This window comes from Typopeltis vanoorti, chromosome 19 (genome assembly GCF_054136105.1).
Source record: "Typopeltis vanoorti isolate ZY-2024b chromosome 19, IOZ_Tvanoo_1.0, whole genome shotgun sequence".
Classification (NCBI taxonomy): domain Eukaryota; kingdom Metazoa; phylum Arthropoda; class Arachnida; order Uropygi; family Thelyphonidae; genus Typopeltis; species Typopeltis vanoorti.
Window position 1 is genome coordinate 34,058,814 of NC_143567.1, and position 16,578 is coordinate 34,075,391.

Below are 16,578 nucleotides of genomic sequence, written 5' to 3' on the forward strand. Positions count from 1 at the left end.
TAAATTGAATAACTGTTGTAATAGATATGGTATGAAGGTCAGCAATAAAAAGACAAAGACAATGAAAATAGGCAGAATCATTGAAAATGTCAACTGTGTTGTGAATGGAGAACCCGTGGAACAAGTAAAACATTTCAGCTACTTAGGCACGATTTTTACTGAAGATGGTCAATTAAATATGGAAACAGACAACAGAATCAACAAAGCTGGTATGGTAGGCAGTCAAATGAATAAATTCATATGGAATAAGAGAGAAATTAGTCGGAACACTAAATTAGCCGTATACAAGACAGTGTTCAAACCAGTTTTAACTTATGGATCTGAGAGCTGGGTCAGAAGTAAAACACTTGACCAAAGACTAGACACCGCAGATATGAGAGTCCTGAGAAAGATTAGAGGCATGAACAGATGGCATCAATGGCAATATCATATTAAAAACAAGGATATTAGGAAAGAACTTGACATTGTTAGCATCCAGGAATGCATTAACAGAGCTAATCTCAGGTGGTGTGGTCATTTAAACAGAATGGGCGAGGAAAGATTAGCAAAACAAGTGTTCTCTGCCAGGTTGGCAAGAAAACGAACCAGAGGAAGACCAAGATATAGGTGGATTGATACGGTACAAAGTGCCTTAGATGATAGAAATATAAGATCTGATAATGTTGGAGTCTTGACAAGTAACAGACTGATTTGGAGGAAATTTGTAGATAGGAAGTTAGTAATGATGTAAATTTTTCATGTAGAAATTTCCTGACGTGTACATCCCTTGAGGGTACATGTCAGGAATTTGATGATGATGAATTCAGGTTTCAATTATGTGTGAACTGTCCATTATTCCTTAACCAGTAAAAAAACCACAAATAATACATTCAGAAAGAAACTGTTTAATGATTAGTTTCATATGTCTTATCACACACATCCTCAGATTAAATCATAAAAAAGCTTGTATTAACAGGGAGATTTCTAAATTAACAAATGTGTTATACCGAATGAGCTTAAACTACATATTGCTGCTATGTACTGTGCAACATTTGTCATAGCTTGTTTCACAGCTATACAGGGTTTTGATATGATTTTATTATTATTATCACAAGAGACCTTCGGGGAGTCAAGGTCTCACTGAGGAAAATCACGCAGCATTCATACCATGTCATGCTTTCTCTTAATTCATTGTCTTTCATGTGCTGTTACAGCAGTGAACAAATTAATCCGAACATTTACATTTTAAAGAAAAATTTTAAATATGCAAGAAAATAAGTAAAAAAATTAAACTCTGACTTTACCTAATAATTTATATGTGCTCCTCTGTTCCTTATAAGTTCATTAATTTGCTTAAGCTTGGACCCTACCAACACAGAACACATTTTTCTTATTTCTGCATCTCGAAATCATACTTTTATAATGGACTGTATTAAGTTATCCTTTATATCACAATTTAATTTTCAGTCTTTTTTTCACTATAGTCCAAAGTTTTCTATAGTACAAATTTTCTATTGGGTTAATGTCAGGAGAGTTACCTGGCCACTGAAGCAATTGGATTTTGTAATTTTTGTGGAACTCCTTTACTTTTTTTGAAGTGTAGCATGGAGCGAGATCCTGTTTGAAGATGGGTTCTTTGTCTTTTTGGATCTCTGGGACCACTCTTTTATCCAATATTTTTATGAATGTCACTTTTCATCATACCATCAATAGGCACAAGCGATCCTGGACCATCATTTGTAAAATAATCCTAGAACATCTTTTTAGCTAGTTGTTTAGGAGCTTGTTAAGGGTGGGCAGGAGAAGTCTTCTCATCTGTTGATTTGCGAACATAGGGTACTCACTCTCCTTGGACATAGAAATGGCTCTCATCTGAGAATATGCCCTTCTTCCACTTCTCAACAGCCCAATCTTTGTACACTTTTGCCCACTAGAGTCCCTTTTACTGCATAGCCTTCGTCAACAGTTATATATATTTTTGGTCTGTGGGGCAGTCCTCCCTGCTTCCAACAATCTTTGTTGGACTGTCATGTCAGAAACATTAATTGCACCTGATGCCAAGTCTCTATTTAAGTCTAGAGCAGCAGACAATCTCGGATTCATTTTGCTTTTCCCAACTAGTAAAAGATCTTGAGTAAGTACAGTTTTCCTTTTATCACCCACATTTTCCTTTTCTGTCAGGAGAAAGGATCCTGTCTCCCTAAACCTCTTTAAAATCACATTAACAGTACCCAAACCAACACCACACTCGTTGGCAATTTGTTTTTCAGTCATGGATGTGTGCTGAGAAAGAGTACATATTTTTGAACGCTTTCTTGGAGACGTATCTATTTTATAACTACACAAAATGAATAAAACACTATGAATGTCAACTTGTTAGAGACAGTCAAAACATGCAGCACTCAACCAAAATAGTGAACTAAATCCAAAATGAAACCAAAATCAAAATATTGTAAACTGAAACAAAAACCAAACCAAACCAAAACCAAAAAAGTCAACAAAAATTCAGCTTGTTTGGATTAATTTGTTTGCTACTGCAGAGTCAAGGACCCATTGAGGGAGGTCATGTATCATTCACACCACATCATTCTTTCTCTTGAATTCATTCACACTATTTGTACTCACAACCTCCAAAGGCAAACCATTCCAGTTACACACTGCTCTATGAGAGAAAAACCTCACTCTCACTCCTTTCTTGATTGCATTCATTCTTGACTTCCATGGTGGTGCTCTCATCCTTTCCCCACCCTCTATAAATGAAAAATTCCATCTACTGGTATCCTGTATGACTCTTTCAGAAGTTTGTAGGTCGCTATCATATCACGCATCGTTCTCCTGTCTACCACAAATGCTCAACTCTCCTTATAATCTAAATTCTACAGGCCTGATAGCATCTTTAACACTCTCCACTGTAACTGCAACACCCTGGAAAGCAGATCTGTACACAGTAGTCTAGAGGACGTCATATCAAAGCCCTGTATAGAGGCACAATGACTTCCTTATTTTTAAGTCAATGTTCAATTTCAGCATTGCAAGTATCCTCTGTAATGTATTCACATTCTTTGTAATATGGTCCCTAACTTTCAACTTCTTATCTGTTAAATCTCCAAGATCACTACCCACCTTCATGCTCTTTCTCCTGTCTGCTAGCATATGCAGTCCACAAATTCTCAATCTGTCCACAGTCCTGATGTCATCTTTAACATGCTTCTTGGCATCGATTTGGGAGCTGTAACACATGGTGTCCATGTATAAATACAAATATGGCTAATTCACAGAGTTTGTGCCAATGTCATCCTAGATGGACTTAAGTCATGATGAAAACCAATAATATCCACAAGTAGATGTGACAAATAGCTAAAAGCATGACTACAGAACTTGCGAACATATTTACTATATTAAAATTAAATAAAACTAACTGATGATCATTTAAACAGCAGTTAATGTAATCCTTTGTAAATTATTCTATTGAAAACATATTAGTAAAATGATTTCATTCAAATGAAACTTACCTCATTCAGATCAAGAAGAGGTTTTACTCTACAGGCATATCCTTCCAAGTAATCCAACAAGGTTTCCAAATATCTAATAATAATAATAAAAAAAAAATGTGAATAATGTTCTGTAAATTTACATTACAAAATGATGCAAAGTTTTATCTAACAAAAATCCTGTTAAATAAATGTTAGTATACATATATGAACAATTTTTTGAGAATATTAACACAAAGTATCTATTGCTGACTGATTTGCACCTCACTTGTCTGGGAGAGACACCATGGTCCATATTCAAAGATTGGATGAATATGGGATTTTTTTTCTGTAAACAAAATGCCAATAAGCTCGCATAAATCGCACAACAGTTAGTTTTGTAAAGAGTCTCATTACAAATAATAATAATGATAAAAAAATGGTTGCTAAGATGTCTGCAACCTAACTTGAAAAGGTTTTTTTTTATTATGCGAAAATTATCCTGTAAAGAGACTTGAGATTCATAATGAGAGATTCGAGTCTCAATACCAAGATTAAATGAAGAAGGATGAATGCTTTGTAGATCTCGAGGATCTTGGAAAATCTTGAGTTCCCCAATCTTCTAGCTCTGCCTCCACTATAAGCAGCTGCAGTATCTATTGAAAATAAATTTTCTAGTATTCTAGCCCTATTATGTTCACTTGAACAACTATACAAGAAAACTCAAGCCTCTTAAAAAAATTCTATGGCAGTCATGAAGATCCATTCATCTACCTTTTTTGTTTCTGATGATGCCTCAGATACTACATCAGACTGATTTAGGCTGATATTTTAAAGTGTAATCACCTGTGTTCATTCATTATTGCTACACAAGTATCTCCATGGAGTCCAAAAACTCGTTAAGGGAGGCACTGACACAATGTCTCTTATACTGATTCAGAAAGTCATTCACAACAAAGCATGTATGAATGCCTCTGGTACCAGCTCATTTACCAGTCTCCAAGCAAATATATAGTAAACCCTAACCACATCTGTGGAAAAAAAAAAGATATCTAAGCAAGCAAAAATCAAATTATATGAATCAATAATTATACCAACAGTCATGTATGGAGCAGAAGCGTGGACAGTTAAAAAAAGAGAGGAGAAAAAACTACTGGCATTTGAAATGAAATGCTTAAGAAAAATAAATAGAACAAGTTGGATAGAAAAGAAAACAAACATCACAGTCAGACAAGAACTATTGTATAAAAAGACAATAATAGAAAAAATTAGAAAACAACAACTGAGATGGTTTGGACACACTGTACGCATGGATACAGACAGACTTCCTAACATCCTAATCAATACTTTTCCAACTGAAAAAAGAAGACCCGGAAGACCAAGAATTACCTGGCTGAAATTAATAAAGAACATCTCGGGATGCAGAACATACAAGGAACTTTTTCGAACAGCAAGGAATAGAGAAGACTGGAAGATCCTGCTCAAGAGAAGACTCAACCCATCTTAGACAGAAGAGAAGAAGAACCACATCTGTAAATAATTTCCATGGATGGCCCTTGTTCTTCCTGTTGAGCTCCCACAACCCCATCTTATTTCTTCTTTTTCACATAGGAGCTATTCAAGGGAATGCCAGGTAACAATAACAACAGTAGCCAGACCTCTTATTCCGGATGTCCCTATCCTAAGAAAGCCTAATGAAGGTCTGCAGTTTGCAGTCTGTAGACTAACACAAGAAGAGATATTTCTTATGCCATTCTTATCATCATCATCATCATCATCATTCTTCCAGAAGTCTGGCACTATATGAAAAGTTTGGTTCATAATGCACCTAGTTTATTTACCATGGAAGCTCTTTTACAACAGAACTACCACATAAAAAAAAAAATGATAATAAAAATAAACTAAATCAGTATAAATAAATGCCTTTCATTACCCAGAGTTCTTTGATCTCTAACTTTTGAATACAGGTAGGAAACCTGTCTCTATCCTTCATACCTTGATTGATATAGAAAGTTCAAGATATCAATGAATCAAGGATTTTTTTTTTTTTTTTTTTTTTTTTTTTTTTTTTTTTTTTTTTGTGGAGGCTAAGATTATGCCAGATAAGTGACGTCATCTCATGGTCCTTAACCCTAACACTCGTATTCAAGTTCTATGGTCAATTTTTTGAGATGCACAGTTAAAAGCCCAAGTTTCTAGGCAAAAAAGACTTACCTTGCAAAGATGGACTAACTTGAGAATTAGCTGAAGAGAGGTCTAAAGTTCCTCTGGTTGCTGACTAGAATCAAATCTATCATGGTCTTTCTTTTAACAGTCTAGCAAAATAGAAGCAAACACAATTACTATAAGGCTACAGAAGCACCTGAACTGCCATATGTTAAATCCACTTTCTGCACACATTAACCTGCAAGCACTTTTGATGTTTGTAAGTTGGTGATGTTTGTGCTCTGTGCTAAAGAGCACTCTTTCTTTGGTCCCATCCATGAGAATATCAAATTCATGTTCATGTGTTCTTTCATATTATGAACAGACTGGTAGATCAGCTAAGATAAGATTAGAAGAGCACAAGATTACATTTGTTTCATTGAATTTGAAAAATTTGGTCTTACAAATCACACTGCACATTCAAGGTACAGAGTCCTCAGGAAAAAGACAGGTGTTAAAGAAATCCCACTTTTTGATAGAAAGATTGTTTAAAGAGCATTATGAAGCTTTTATTCATCAGGCAAGTTTAAATAAGAATAACTGTTTCAAAACTTTGTCAGTTCTGGGAAGTAGTCTTATTAAATACATCTCATCACTATTTTTTTTTTTTTTGGCTTAGCATCACTGTAACATACTTTCTAAATTTTTATTTTCGTTTTACTCATAAAGTCACATTGCAAACCTTTGTAGTTATTAAAATAAGAGTTTTTCCCATTGTTACTACTTATTAGTGTAACTTTCAGTCTACCAATTTTCAGTCATGGTTTTTCAAATACTACTATATTTGAGAAATCTTGCATTACACAAATGAGCATATTACAGAACATCTATTTCTACAATATTAAATACCAATCTCTAAAGTATTCTATAAGAGGGGTATGAAAATAAACAAAAACTCAATGGTCGTATTTCTTTCTTTCTTCTTTTTTTTTTAATATATTTCCCCATACTATTTCCTTCACATCTCCATATAAGACAATTTTTTTTAAAATAGATATTAATTCAGCCTTTCATGACATAAAAACAGTCTCCTCACCATCTATAAAAACAAGCTTTATTCTGCTCTAAGCATTACTTTACCTATGAACAACTATTAATCATTGAAATCAATAATCCACTCAATTATGGAATTCTGTTTCATATTTGAAACAATGAGCTCCCTAATGATTTGCAACTCCATACAGAAGAAAGCAATCAGGTTTATAAATGATCCATCTCTCGTAATTTAATCTACTCATATTCATACAGATGCTCATTTTTCTATAGTTATTTCCATGGCTACTTTAATCAACAATGGAATTAATAATTTCCTCATGCTCTTCTAAACCTGTTAAGACAAATGCAGGCTAACTACAACTCATTCACAGTTGAACTAAAAGCACAGAACAAACTTTTCTTTTTCTTCATTCATTTCCTATATCACTGTCCCAGAACTACCATAGTCAACATGCATTTCTTCAAAAAATTAAGAAAAAACTAGTTATTCACAGCGCTAGCATACCACAGATTTGAACGTACTCTTATATTTGATATTTACATCAAAAATATTGTGTGTAGTGTTTGTATTATTATTTCTGGTATGAATGAGAAAACGCTAAGTAAGAGAGAGAGGTTTTTTTCATCCATTGCATTTGTGAACCCCTTTTTCAAGGAGCAGATGTGTTTAAGTCAAATTTTGTGTGCTTTGAGTGAACTATCTATCATTGGAGTACTATAATGCAAAGAATTAAAAATAACAAAATAAATAAATAAAAACTAGTTTGTTAGGAAATTACAAATGATAAGAGTACAGACTTTTGTCTATCTCAGATAATTCTAGCCTAATATTAGTCATTCTTTTCCATAGCTGTGTAAACAATATTTGTTTGTAAATCAGATTGCAATGATTTGTATGAAAATGTTTTTTTTATTCTAAACAGCTTAGGTATAATACCAATCTCTGCATATTTTAAGCCTGCTTAGAAAATATGCAGATTATGGCCCAAGTTCATCAGAACAAAGAATAGTTTCCAGACAAAGTCCAATCACAATTTTTAATGGCATTTGTGACATAATAAAGATTATTAGACACACACATTCACAAGAATAGCTCTACAACCACTTTTAAATATGCATATCCTATATCTTTCATAACTGCAATAGGATGCATACATGGATTTTCCAGAAATCAAGTTTGAAAAAAATGGACTACATGCTGCAAGCACTATTTTATGAGTGATAACAAATATTTCAACCAGAAACTAACTGCCCATCAGTGCATCAGCATAATCACAAGAAGCTAGAACAAAGCACATTAATCCTATTTACAGTGTTGAGCTACGTGCTGGAATGCCATGCCACCATATGGGAGGTTACAAAATAAAATGAGATTGCAATTAAAGCTACAATTAAAATGATTTGACATCAAAAATTAACAAAAGTTAGATAAATAACTGAATGATTTTAAGCCTAAAAAATTCCATACCTTGATTTACTGCATAACATTGAGAGGAACCTAACCACCTTCTCAAGTGATCACACTAATAAATTTTGACTAGCAGTATCTTTAATACTACTCAGAGCCATACTTCCCTACAGAGGAGAGGGGGATATGATAGAAACTTATAAGTTACTAAAGGGATTCTATAAGATTGATACAGAGGAAATTTTTTAATACATGAGGAGCAGGAAAAAACAAGAGATCACACTAGGAAGTAGTCTAAGAGTGTGGTTAGTAAGGGTGTGCAGACTAGGCTCTTTTCTTGGAGAGTGGTAAATGAGTGGAATGCATTACCATAGGTGGTTGTGAGTGCTCCAACAGTGAATAATTTTAAGGAGATGCATGATAGGTATTATGTTAATGGATAGAGTGGGGTCTCCTGCAATGATTCATTTAACTCAATGGAGTGCCCATATAAATACTAATAATAATAAGAGTATCAGGGGCACACATGACAAGCCTATTTCACTGACAGTCTAATTCTTTTCCTATCAAAAGAATTTACTCAAATGAAAAGAAAATGCAAGCAGTTTAAATTAAAAATGTCAAGAAATTATATTCTTGTTTAATTCATTATCCAAATGCAAGCAAATAAAGTTTCACGTGACATTTCTTCATGACTAGGCAACTTGTATACAAAGGCTAATGACTTCACTTTAATTGCCTTAGTATCTTATAATGCAAAGCACACATCCTTTTGGGTGTGTATAATGCTATGCATTATGGGAATGGCCACAACTCAGACTGGTTTTGGCCTTTATGGAGGTCTCATCAGTGGGAGCCAGACCCAGAAGAGATACTAAGGTTGAAGTAATGCAGAAGTCATATATCCCCCACATACAAATAGTGAAAACATATTATACATTATTATTAAAATACTCTGGATTAGAACTAGTTGTAGAAAGTTTTTCACTTGGCGATAAATTAAATTTAAAAATGTCAAGAATTATATTCTCATTTAATCCTTCAAAATTTCAGATGATTTTTCTGTTTTAGAGACAATCAATTCTAGAGTTAAGAAGCACTGTTCTGCATGAAGAAACTATAAAAAAGAAGAAAGTTTGCATGTGAAGTTTCTTCATAACGGTGACTTATATGTAGAAGCTAATGACTTCACATTAATTGCTTCAAACAAGAATATAATTTCTTGGTATTTTAAATTTAATTTACAACCAAGTGAAAAATTTTATACAACTAGCTCTAATCCAGAGTATTTTCATAATAAAGTGTTACATGTTTTCACTACTTGTATATGGGATATATATGACTTCTGCATTACTTCAATCATGGTATCACTTCTGAGTCTGGCTCCCACTGAATAGACTTCAATAAAGGCCAAAAGTGGTCTGTGCAGTGGCCTTTCCCATAATGCATAGCATTATATTAAATTTAGAACTTTTTCAAATTACTTCAGGGTAGTGATCTCACTGTGGGTGATGAAATTCATCTACCACTTAAAGACACTCACAAACCTTTGCTCACAGTGTGATTCAAACCCACAGCTTGCTTGTTAGAGAGCAGTTATATTTCACTCAGCCAACCAGGCTGACAAACTTATCTCAGGCATAATGGAACTGTATTAAGATCAGAAGAAGAAACTTGCTCAAATCCACTTAAAACCTTCTAGGTGGAAGAAAATATATTGATTATGTATTTATTATTTAAAAACATACTGAACTTGAATTAAAATTTTTTTTCACTTCTTAAAACATAAAAATAAAATAAAATTTAGAATGGAAGTGGAAAGAAATAAGAAATTAGCATTTTTAGATGTTTTGATCAACAAATTCAGATGATATATTCCTAGAAGTCTATCACAAATCCACCAATATATATGTTGCTATCTTCATGTTAAATCTCTGTACCATCTTACAGAAAAATTTGATATTATTTAAAATAGAGCACAATTATCTTAAGATGTGTCTCTTTTAAGATGCAAAATGCCATAATAAAAAGAAAGAAATATGTATCGAGTTATCCATGATTATTATTCCAAGACTGCTCTTTCTAAATTATTACACAATTAATTATCAGCTTTGGAATACAAATGTCAGATACAGGGTGAAATTCCACTACCCTAATAGAATTTCTCAACTCACTGCTATTTTTAAAGCATTTAAATGGTTGCTTATAAAGAGCTAATTCAAAAATTATGCAGCTTCTTGAGGTTTCCTAAAGGCAGCAATCCTTTTGAATATCTAGGTATCTATAAAATTTTCTATTCATGAAGAACACTAGTTTACAATAATCAGACTTGGAGAAATTATGAGATTAGGTGAAGTAAACATCATAGCAATACAGCTCATAACATAAGAGAAGTCGGGTTTAATCATGTCTCATCTGTAAACCATGTCATAGACCAGGACACACCTACTATGCCATGTTTGGAAGAAAATTTCTTATTACATTGTTTAAAGAATCTAGTGAAGTTATTTTTTCACATGAAATCAGAGAGAAAGAGAGAGAGAGAGAGATCCGCCTTTATTTTGCTTGATACAGTCACTTATCAGATGTAATACTCTAGACCTCATTTATTCTAACAATCATTAATAAGCAATGTGAAAAAGTCAATAACACACATAAGAGAAGTCGGGTTTAATCATGTCTCATCTGTAAACCATGTCATAGACCAGGACACACCTACTATGCCATGTTTGGAAGAAAATTTCTTATTACATTGTTTAAAGAATCTAGTGAAGTTATTTTTTCACATGGAATCAGAGAGAAAGAGAGAGATCTGGCTTTATTTTGCTTGATACAGTCACTTATCAGATGTAATACTCCAGACCTCATTTATTCTAACAATCATTAATAAGCAATGTGAAAAAGTCAATAACACACAATGTTTTGTGACATAATACCTGAATTTTCTATAGTTTATATCATTAGTAGTTCTTTTAATGGATCTTAATATGTGTGATAGCTGAGAGCTTCAGTGACAATAGAAATGGATATTTCATGATATGTCTGGATTTTGCTAAGGCAAAATCCAGACATATTATGAAATATCAGCTTTAGAATACAAGTAAAAATATATAACCTTTTTACTGGTAACTAAAAAGCAATGAGCCTAGATTAAGTGTATTTTCTGTGTATGTGCATGCATGTGTTATTAAACTTGAATAAACAATCATGACACATTTCTATCATTTAATTTTACATTTTTTTAAAATCTTTTAATAAAGCTTGGTTTTCTCTATCAACAGTGTACATATTTGAATTTTTATATTTTTTGCAGACCAGATATATGCACAAATGGAATTTTATTTATTTATTTTTTTGACGATCAATACAAGACTGCACTTTGGGAAATGCTGGTCTAGCAGGTGTTATGAAGTTATCTGATGATGATGATGCTGTAGGCTGACTTGAACAGGCTAATTTTATGCAGAAATGGTAATGAGTGCGAGTTTAGCATTTCTAAGTGCAAGGTTATGTATTTTGGATTGAGTATGTTGTAAGAACAATATTATATTAATAAAAATTTTCTCAAAATAGTAATTGAACCTAGGAAAAAAAAAAAAAAATTGAAGTGTTGAAGCCACATTACTAATCTGGTTAAAGGCATCACAGTGGATAACTGTAATGTTGAAGAGAACACGAACTTGCAAGTAAAAGGAAGTTGTTCTCCCATTTTACTCAGTTTTGATAAGAAAATGACTACTGTGCACTGATATGATCATCTGGGTTCCATGGAGAAGTTCTAAAGATCCCAAGATAATTATATCAGTCTTGGTTGCCATTTGTTAATTTAATTTAATTTAATTTATTTTATTTATTTATTTTTTTTTTTGGTACCAGTTCCTGTAAACCTGATTATACAGAAATATAACCTATGTTAGTTATATCTGTAGATTCAGATATAACTAACACATTTTCCTGGTTACAAAAGGAAAATGCTACAAAATAAACACAAAAGGAAAATGCTACAAAATATATTTGCAGTATGATTTGTTGAAGCCCAAATAACTTGGTTTCTTACAAATCCAATTAAGTACTATTAAATCAGTTAACCCTATTTTCATAGACTGTTGTCTGTCAATATATGTATTCTCTGTTGAAGTTTCAAATACTCATCACATCCTTGATTGAATTTGAATCCAGATTTTTCCAACCAAAAGATGTTGTTGCCACTGACTGTGCTATGGTCAGTAGCAACATAAAATGTATGTTATAATTTATAAATGCACGTATAATATGAGCAGTAAGGTTATTTTGTTTTGGATGAATTTGCCAAAACACAAAATTTTGAATGATATAATCATGTAATCACAAGAAAGATATTTATTTAACCAAATATTTCGGTCTGGAAATAGCAGACCATCGTCAGTGGTATTACAAGAACAGTTTAAAAAATACAAGCTAGAATACTAACAATAGATCTTTAAAATTAGAACACGCTGTGTGATGTTATATCACTAAGTATGAAACGGAATATTTTGAAGTAGAAACATGATTGAATTTGCTATTAAAAAAAAATAATAATTAATTAATTAATGAGTAATCTTGATTAGACTTTCCCAGATTTTTGATATAGATATACAGTCATTACGATTCAGGTTGGGGCGATGGAGCAAGGCCTCCACGCCTTCCTTGAACAAACATTCGAACCTATAACGGGATCTATGTAAGAGGCGAGTCCTGGACCAAAGGATGCTGTGGTCAGTCTCAATCCCGTGTTGAGCCAATCCAGACTTTTCAGGTTTGTTGTGAAGAATGGATGATTGATGGATTCTTTTTTCAAGAGAACGTCCAGTTTGTCCAAAATAAGAGAGATCACACATGAAACTCAATGGCTTTTCTGAAAAAAGTACTCAACGTCTTCTCAATTCTTATAATCCTCCACAAAACAACAAAGTTTCAATACGTCAAGTGCCTATTCCTTATATCTCCGGTATTTCAGAACCTATCGCAAGAATTTTAAAGAAATATGATTTAACATCTACGTATTCACCTATTAACAAATTGTCTTCTCATTTTCCTTCTCCTAAAGACAAACGCTCAACTTTATCTCTTTCTGGAGTTTATTAAATTCCGTGCAACTGTGATCTCTCTTATTTTGGACAAACTGGACGTTCTCTTGAAAAAAGAATCCAAGAACATCAATCATCCATTCTTCACAACAAACCCGAAAAGTCTGGATTGGCTCAACACGGGATTGAGACTGACCACAGCATCCTTTGGTCCAGGACTCGCCTCTTACGTAGATCCCGTTAAAGGTTCGAACGTTTGTTCAAGGAAAGCATGGAGGCCTTGCTCCATCGCTCCAACCTGAATCATAATGACTGTATATCTATATCAAAAATCTGGGAAAGTCTAATCAAGATTACTCATTAATTAATTTTTTTTTTTTTAATAGCAAATTCAATCATGTTTTTACTTCAAAATATTCCGTTTCATACTTGGTGATATAACATCACGCACCGTGTTCTAATTTTAACGATCTATTGTTAGTATTCTAGCTTGTATTTTTTAAACTGTTCTTGTAATACCACTGACGATGGTCTGCTATTTCCAGACCGAAATATTTGGTTAAATAAATATCTTTCTTGTAATTACGTGATTATATCATTTCAGTTTTATGTCACAAGTATCCTTGAAACAACACGCAAAATTTTGTTTGAAATTATATGAATAGAAGAGTAGTTACCTATTGCTGTTGTCTTTCTTGATGCAAAAGAAGGGACCTCTTTTCAGAAGTCACTGTTAGTAGAACGTCAGCCTGAAGGATTGAGAAATGGAGAAAAAAAAATAATGTGAAGTCAAAAAGTTCAGGAAAAAGAAGAAAGGGGTGGGTAGTAATGAAGAAATTCATTTGGAGTAGATATATTTTTCATCAATGTCTTTAGACTGAAAATAAAGAAAATACTGTTGATAATATTTTTTTTCTTTCTTTCCTATGCCAGCTATTGCACTTTATCTTCTTTTTTTTTTTTTTTGTACCTTTTATCTCTCAGGTCCCTCCTCCTTCAAGAACAAGAAAAGTCAATAGTGACAGATGATTATTCTTTTCATTCACATAACTTTCAAACAAAACACATAACTTATGGCAGAAATAAAATAACCTTGTAACTAGTTTAGGTAATGCAGCTAGGACCTACTTCTATGATACATAGATATATGTACTCTATGTACATGGATATATATACATAGAACTATGATACGTTTATGACTCATACTCACTTTTTATATTCTGAATTTTTTCTTTCTTTAGGTATATCGAATAGCTGATCAAATGTTGATAAATAAGCCAAGTAATCTATTTTCTGAAAAACACAATGTTCAGATGAGAGTTATGTACAATTCTTAGGATTATTGAAGTAATAATTATTCTAATTATTAGATGATTCAGTCGAGAAATCCAATTCCTAAATGTGAAGGATCATAACTGCACATTATAAAATTTATTTTCTTAAACTGGATAAAATGTTTTTACTTCATAAAGAAATTATCATTCCTCCTGATTCAGGGAAAAATGGGCATATATTATAATGAACATAGTTCCAAAACAATAATTTTTTCCCTGCACATAAGGGCATGCAAGACCAAAATAAATATCATACTGAAAAGAAAGATACGTAGAAAAGTTTTTATATCAAAGTTCAGAGGCTTTCAGAAGTAAATTGTAAACTCAAATATACTATTATTGCAGAAAAAGCAAGCTTTTGGCAAACTTTGCATATAACAATGATTCAGCCAAGAAAAAATGTATTGAAGTTATCTGAAATGATAGAAAATCCAAACTCCATAGTGAATTAAAGAAGTGAAGTTAAAGAGGCAGTTCCAAAAAGACAAGTGCATACAAATATTCCTACCAAGTAATTCATAGCAAATATTGAGAGAAAGAGAATACATAAAAATGTAAGACAGTTTACTTAAAAGTAGCTAAATAAAAGTCACAGGAAGATTCTAGAAAGAAACTGAAGATAAATATCAATGAAGGTAGTCATATGTGGCAAAATGAGGCTATTGAAAAAGCCTTGTGATTGCCATCTATACTACTTTGGACAAACTGGAACAAGAACATCAATCATACATTTTCCACGTGAAATCCAGTAAATCTGGATTGACTCAACACACAGTAGACACAGACCACAACATTCTTTGGTCTGAAACACACCTATTACATCGCTGATGATACAAATTTGAACATTTATTTAAGGAGAGCGCTGAAGCCTTGCCTTACCACCCGAACTTGAATAGAAATGACTGCCTATTGTTATCAAAAATATGGGAAAGTCTGATTAGAATAATGCATCATTAATTATTTTTCCCCTTTTAATACTGTTATGATTAACCTTTTCCTCAGTTAGAACATGACGTTACTGGATACATAACATCATGCAGCTCTATTTCAAATAAATCCATTCTTTGTATTCTACCTTGTATTAACTGTTTTTTGCCACTGAAGATGGTCTGTAATTTTCAGACTGAAATATATGGCCTTATAATGTAGAGTGGTTAGCGTATCCACTCTCCAACCAAAAAGGCTGCAGGTTTGAATCCCGCCGTAGGCATGGATGTTTGTGATTGTCTCTGAAAATACTAGTAGTGGTGGCCGGCAGTAGATGGCGTTGGTGTAGATGATGAAGATCATTGCAGTTGGTGAAATGAGTGGTGGAGATGGACAGTTGTAGAATAGGTGACTTCCCTTGATGAGCCTTTGGACTCCCTGGAGGTGTTACGTAATAATAATAATAATAATAATAATAATAATAATAATAATAATTATTATTATTATTGTTATTATTATTAATAACCACCCAGCCTGGTTGGCTGAGTGGTTAGCATATTTGCTCTCCAGCCAAAAGGCTGCGGGTTCGAATCCCACTGTGGGCATGGATGCTTGTGATTGTCTGTGGAAATACTAGTGGTGGTCGGTGGTAGATGGCTTTGTGTAATTGCGGTTGGTTGGCGGATTGACTGGTGGAGATAGTTGTGGAATAGGTGTCGTCCCTCGATGAGTCTTTGGACTCCCTGGAGGTGTCAAATAATAATAATAAATTATTACCTTTACCTTGTGTTTACATGCAAATAATTCATAGAAGAAGAGTACTGTAAAAGGAATCAAAGATAATATAGATGACATAAAAACTGAATTAAGTAACTGTCTGGAATAATTACTTTGCAATATTAGTAAACGAAATGGACAGTGACAGAAAATATTCATGATAAATGCAAAGGAGTAGATATCAATACTTGAGAGAGAAAAAGCCATCAAAAACTTGTAATTTGGAATGGCAAGTGGAGTGAATGATAATGAAGAATGTTCAATAGAGGATAAAAGGTCTACAGTGGCTACTTTGCGTAATTAAGAAGTCCTGTTCAGAAGAATAAAATTTTGAATGGGGAAAGAGCAATCACAGTAAGAAAAAAAAAAAAGAAAGGAAAGAAAGAAAGAAAAATATATGTGAATTACAGAAGAATTTCCCTCTGCAATTCTCA

General features: G+C 33.0%; 1 protein-coding gene across 1 annotated transcript in view; it reads right to left on the reverse strand.

Moving 5' to 3' along the window:
* Positions 1–16,578, reverse strand: part of noi (splicing factor 3a subunit 3 noi) — a 251,677-nt gene that overhangs the window by 114,268 nt on the left and 120,831 nt on the right. The window contains exons 7-8 of the mRNA XM_090408813.1: positions 14,317–14,399; positions 3,492–3,564 (exon numbers count right to left, since the gene is read on the reverse strand). Coding sequence (XP_090264939.1) covers positions 3,492–3,564; positions 14,317–14,399 — 156 coding nt within the window. The remainder of the gene's footprint in view (positions 1–3,491; positions 3,565–14,316; positions 14,400–16,578) is intronic.